We start from the raw sequence: 5,616 nt of genomic DNA, 5'->3' as shown, positions 1-5,616 counted from the left end.
CAAGAGATGGAAGTGGCCCAGTCAAAGCAAAAGTGGGCCAGTTAAGAGCAAAGATTATGGTAACAGTTTTTTGGGGGATACGCAAGGCATTTTGCTTGTTGACTTTCTGGAAGGCCAAAGAACAATAACATCCACTTATTATGAGAGTGCTTTGCGAAAGTTACCCAAAACTTTAGCAGAAAAATGCCTGGGAAAGTTTCACCAGAGAGTCCTTCTCCACCACGACAATGCTCCTGCTCATTCCTCTCATCAAACAAGGACAATTTTGCGAAAGAGAAATCATTACAGTTCTGGTCTGGCTCCTTCTGACTTATTTTTGTTTCCTAATCTTAAAAAATCTGGGGGGCGGGGCTGTAAGGGAAAGTGTCAAAGCCGCTGAGTGGAGATGGGATCTCGCTCTTGTTCAGGCTGGTCTTGAACTCTGACCTCAAGGGATCCTCCTGCCTCGGCCTCCCAGAGTGCTAGGATTGTATCTTGAAGTAAGAATTCTACTAGCGAGGAAATGGCTGCCTCTTCATCATCCTCCTCAGCTGGTGGGGTCAGTGGAAGTTCTGTCACTGGATCTGGTTTCAGTGTCTCAGACCTTGCCCCACCACGGAAAGCCCTTTTTACCTACCCCAAAGGAGCTGGAGAGATGTTAGAAGATGGCTCTGAGAGATTCCTCTGCGAATCTGTTTTCAGCTATCAAGTGGCATCCACGCTTAAGCAGGTGAAACACGATCAGCAAGTTGCTCGGATGGAAAAACTAGCTGGTTTGGTAGAAGAGCTGGAGGCCGATGAGTGGCGGTTTAAGCCCATTGAGCAGCTGCTGGGGTTCACACCCTCTTCAGGTTGATGCGACCTGGATGGTCACCTCTGGTGGCAAGTGCAGAGCCAGCGAGGGACTTTCTCACAGCTTACATGGCCATCCAGAGATTCACAGCTACATCACTGAATTGTTAATTCACATTTGTACTTGGTTTCTCTGTATCTATCCACAAGCAACAAATACTTAAACACGTTATCTTGCAGGGAAAATTTGTGTTTATTTGTTTTAAAAAGTATTGGGAATCAGATTAAGACAATCAGTTTCAGGGAACCAGGAAGTTTAGGTTTAAGAGATATTTATAAAATTTTCACAAGCCAGGTAGGACATATGCCAGAATTGGCCACGTGAATGGCGTCTATCCTGTCATCTATACAGTGCCTGGACATCTTCACCAGTCAAGTCCAAGGTCAGGATCTATGGTTATAAAATACATTTCTGGGCCGGGCGCGGTGGCTCACGCCTGTAATCCTAGCATTCTGGGAGGCCGAGGTGGGCGGATCGTTTGAGCTCAGGAGTTCGAGACTAGCCTGAGCAAGAGCGAGACCCCACCTCTACTAAAAATAGAAAGAAATTATATGGACAGCTAAAAATATATAGAGAAAAAATTAGCTGGGCATGGTGGCGCATGCCTGTAGTCCCAGCTACTCGGGAGGCTGAGACAGGAGGATCGCTTGAGCTCAGGAGTTTGAGGTTGCTGTGAGCTAGGCTGACGCCACGGCACTCACTCTAGCCTGGGCAACAGAGTGAGACTCTGTCTCAAAAAAAAAAAAAAAAAAAATACATTTCTGATCTCAAATGGTTCTTTTTGCAGATGAATGTGATTTCAACTCAGGACCTGTCCAAATGAATTTTAAAATGTTTGGTTTTTTCTATTTTTAGACATCTAATTCGATAGATTTTAACTTTTTCTAACCTCTTCTAAATATGCCAAATGCTGGCAAAAAGAATTGCTTTTTGAATGTTGCAGCATTTGTAAAAATGGCAAAATACTTTTAAACACAGAAATCTTGAGTTCATCTCATTGGTGGACTCAAGCAATTCTATAGCAAATAAATCCTTTGAAAGAGCTCCAAAAAAAAAAAAAAAATCTTTAAAGGCACCCATTTTTCTTCAGTTAATAATGTAAAAAAGACTGCATTGACATGGTTAAATTCCCAGGTTAAGTTCAGTTTTGTAGGGATGGACTAAATGGCTGGTATCATCATTTACAAAAGTGTCTTGACCTTGAGGGAGCTTATGCCTCTAGTCTCAGCTACTCGGGAGACGGAGGCAGGAGGATTGCTTGAGCCTAGGAGTTTGAGGCTGCAGTGAGCTATGACCATGGCACTGCACTCCAGTCTGGGCAACAGAGCAAGACTCCATCTCTAAATAAATAAATAAATAAAGTAAAAATAAACAGATAAAATTAACTTTAATAATATATTTTATTTAACCCACTACCAACAAAATATCATTTTAACATGTAATCATTATAAAATGTATTAGTGAAATATTTTGCATGCTCTTATTCATACTAGGTTGTCAAAATCTGATGCATATTTAAGACTTGCTATATATCTGAATTGAAACTCATGACATTTCAAGTGTTCAATAGCCACATGTAGCTTGTGGCTACCATACAGAACAGTGTAGTTCTGGATACTGTTTTAGGACTGGAGATACAGAGATGCAACATACCGTCTCTATCATCTTGGAGTTGATGGTACAGTAAGAAAGATCAACACGCAAGCCATTACAAAACAATGTGGTAAATGAGTAATTAGTGCTGTGTACAAGATGCTGTGGGAATAGAGCTCCTTCCACAAGTAAGTAGGGTTTAGAGAGTAATAATAGGTAACACTTGAATGGATCTTGAGTGCTAAAGGATTCTGCCAAGAAAACAAGAGGGTGGAGAGGGCAATGCAAGCAGACAGAGAGAATCTTCACCTTTCCATCAGCTCTAGCTATATCAGCTCCTCTCTGACTATACACCAGAGACAGACATCCTGCCTGTCTCACAGGTACACTTGGATCTCCTTAGTTATTTTGGTCCAGGTTTGAATGGACTTCTGCAGTCTTAGCACAGCCTCTAGGAATAGAAGCTTTCAAAGGAAACGCAACTAGGGAATAAGAGGGAGGTGGTGGTGAGATATGCACGTGGAGAGGCTGCCTATAAACAGACACATTGAGAGAACATGACTGGATCCATTTTCCTAAGGTAACGTAACTCTGCCCACTGACGGGCTTCATTGGCTCAGGTTCCCAGGCACAAAGCCCAGCCTTGTTTTCCTCACCTAATCTGTTTCCTTTGCTATTTAAAAAGCATTGTCGCTGGCCAGGTTTTAAAGTCCATTATTCCTATCCTTTGGTGCCATTTTTATTGATGTTTTTCATTTTTTTCCCTTAAATGCGCCCCATTGCTCTAGTGGTCCCAAAGACTTAAGGAGCATCAACATCCCTCTGGTAAGTCTTGTACGAAAATTCTACTACTTTTAGTCAAATATGTCTGTCTTTTCCCATTTAAAAATTCAGACGCCCTATAGGAGAGCTCAGGAAATTCTTATTTTTGTCTGAGAGGCACTGCTGTTTCTCTGCTCTTTGAAAGGAGGATATAGCTCAAGCGACCCAAGACCAGGTAATGGTCACGTCCTGCTTCAACTTACCTCCTCAGCATACTTTATTAGATATTTTTGGGAGACTCACCCCATTCTCCTAAATCTCCCCAAATTCAGTCTCCTAACATAAAAGTACTTCACATGTATCACAATAACAAAATAGAGCTGCCCTCCCTTCAAGCCCTTGGGCCTCCTGTGAGGTTCCGCTGACCCTCTTTGGGAAGTAATCAAGTTCCCTACAGATCTCTCTGGGTAACCCCATAGCACTTAATAGCTGGTGAGGATTTTTAAGGATACTCAAGCAGTAATGGATACTCAAGCAGTAATGGGAGTTATCTAAGGATAACTATTCTTAGATACTAAAAGAGAAGTGTGCACTTAACTCAGACAAACATTCTGGCGCCTTTCTGTATGAGCAGAATTCTGATTTCCAGGAGGTTGGAGAGCTATGGCTAACTGTTTACATCCTTTGTCTGCAGCAGTCAGATGGTATACACTGTAGTCTTATTTTCCTCATCTCCTTCTTAAATCAACCATAAATCATTTTCAGTGCCGAGCTTTCCACAAAAATTCCCTGTGGTTTCTCTTAGTCTCTCCCTCCAACTCTCACATTGTGATCCCCGTTGGCAATAATGTCAGCATCTGTTCTCCATACCAGCACTATTTGCAAATACTTTAAGACCGAGTCCTTGATTACTACTCAAAAGTTCAACTTCTGTTTTCTCAGAGCCAAAACACATACTGTATTATCCAGTTTAAATAGTTTCCAATCCTCATCTGGGCAGCAGGCTTCATCAGTTCCTCCCATTACTCATATTATTTTTTTATTGCTTTTTATCCTTTTCTTTCAAATCACTCACTGTAGAGATGATTAACTTTGTCTTGAACATTGCTAACTTTGCCATTCTGAGCTCCTTAAGGATCTCTTCCATCCATGATATTGTGGACTCTAAGATGTTCTTTCACTTCCAAAGGCAATTTGTTGACGCCACCTTTTTGTTCTCTCTCTGCATGGTCTAAGTTAGATCTCAGTATGCCAGGAATTAGGCAACAATTGTCCATTTAAAAAAGTTACTCTTAAAGATAAATTTCTATGGTTTACAATTTCTTTCTCTCTCTGGCTTAAAACATCCATGATTTTGTTTGTTTGCAATGCGTGTGTGTGTGTACATGGTTTGGTTTTGGTTTTGTAAGTGTGTGTATGTGTGTGGTTAGGTTTTGCTTTGGTTTTGTTTATTTGTTATTTTTCTAAATGACTTGGTTGAACAGTTCTTCAACAGAGCTGAGTGTGCCATTCTGAGTACTGTTAGGCAGTCTCTCTCTCTCTCTATATATATATATTTTTTTTTTTTTTTTTTGAGACAGGGTCTTGCTCTGCCACCCAGGCTGAAGTGCAGCGGCCTCTGGCCTCATCATATAGCTCACTGCAACTTCAAACTCCTGGCCTCAAGTGATCCTCCCACCTCAGCCTCCTAGAGTGCTAGGATTACAGGTGTGAGCCACCTCAACTGGCTGTGTCAACATTTTTATGAGCTGCCCCTTTTTCATAGACACTGTGCTTCTGGACTTGTGAGAAAATGCATACTCACATGATTGTGTGTGCGTGACTAAAACATATGCACAAAACTAATACAGAAATGAAAACAAAGAATTGAGGAAGTTACTTTACCAAACCCAGCAGATCAAAGAATCACATCTATATTGTATAACTTAATCACCTTAATCACAGATATTTATGCATTTATATAAGGATTAGAGGAAATCATAAATTGTAAAGAAAATCACTAATATCCTGATACAACTACTAGTATTAACAATTTTTAAAGGTTTTCCATTTATCAGGTACTATTCTATATCCTTTACATTGAGAAATCCATTTAGTCCTTACAACTCTGTAACATAGGTACTATTATTATCCTGTTTATAGATGAGAAAACCAAGCCACAGAGAGGTTAAGTGACTCACCCATGTTTCACAGTCAGATAAATGGAAAAAGGCACAACCAGACAATTCACAGAAGACAAAATGCATTCTTAAATGGAAAAATGTTCACGATTGCCAGTAATCAAAGAAATGTAAATTAAAACATTAAGAATCATTTTATACCACACCTTTGGGGAGGCTTAATTAAACTGTCACTCTCAGATATGGTGGCAACAATGTAAATCAGTATAAGCTTTTTTGGAAAACCATTTGCTAATACTTACAATGGTA

The 5,616-nt window shown here is 40.4% G+C and overlaps 1 protein-coding gene across 2 annotated transcripts; it reads left to right on the top strand.

The window, feature by feature from the left end:
- The first annotated feature begins 481 nt into the window (after nt 1-481).
- LOC138385268 (anaphase-promoting complex subunit 16) lies at nt 482-1,138 on the top strand. Of its 2 annotated transcripts, XM_069471338.1 has the most exons (2): nt 482-643; nt 719-1,138. In XM_069471338.1, the coding sequence occupies exons 1-2, from the start codon at nt 503-505 to the stop codon at nt 833-835; spliced, it is 258 nt and encodes an 85-aa protein (XP_069327439.1). In that variant the 5' UTR covers nt 482-502; the 3' UTR covers nt 836-1,138. The 2 variants fall into 2 exon arrangements, with proteins under 2 accessions (XP_069327439.1, XP_069327428.1); XM_069471327.1 differs by having other exon boundaries at nt 482-1,138.
- Nucleotides 1,139-5,616: the final 4,478 nt, after the last annotated feature.

The sequence above is a fragment of the Eulemur rufifrons genome, chromosome 1 (assembly GCF_041146395.1).
Source record: "Eulemur rufifrons isolate Redbay chromosome 1, OSU_ERuf_1, whole genome shotgun sequence".
NCBI classification, from domain to species: Eukaryota; Metazoa; Chordata; class Mammalia; order Primates; family Lemuridae; genus Eulemur; species Eulemur rufifrons.
The sequence above is the reverse complement of the archived record's forward strand: the minus strand, read 5'-3'. Positions and strand labels throughout refer to the sequence as shown.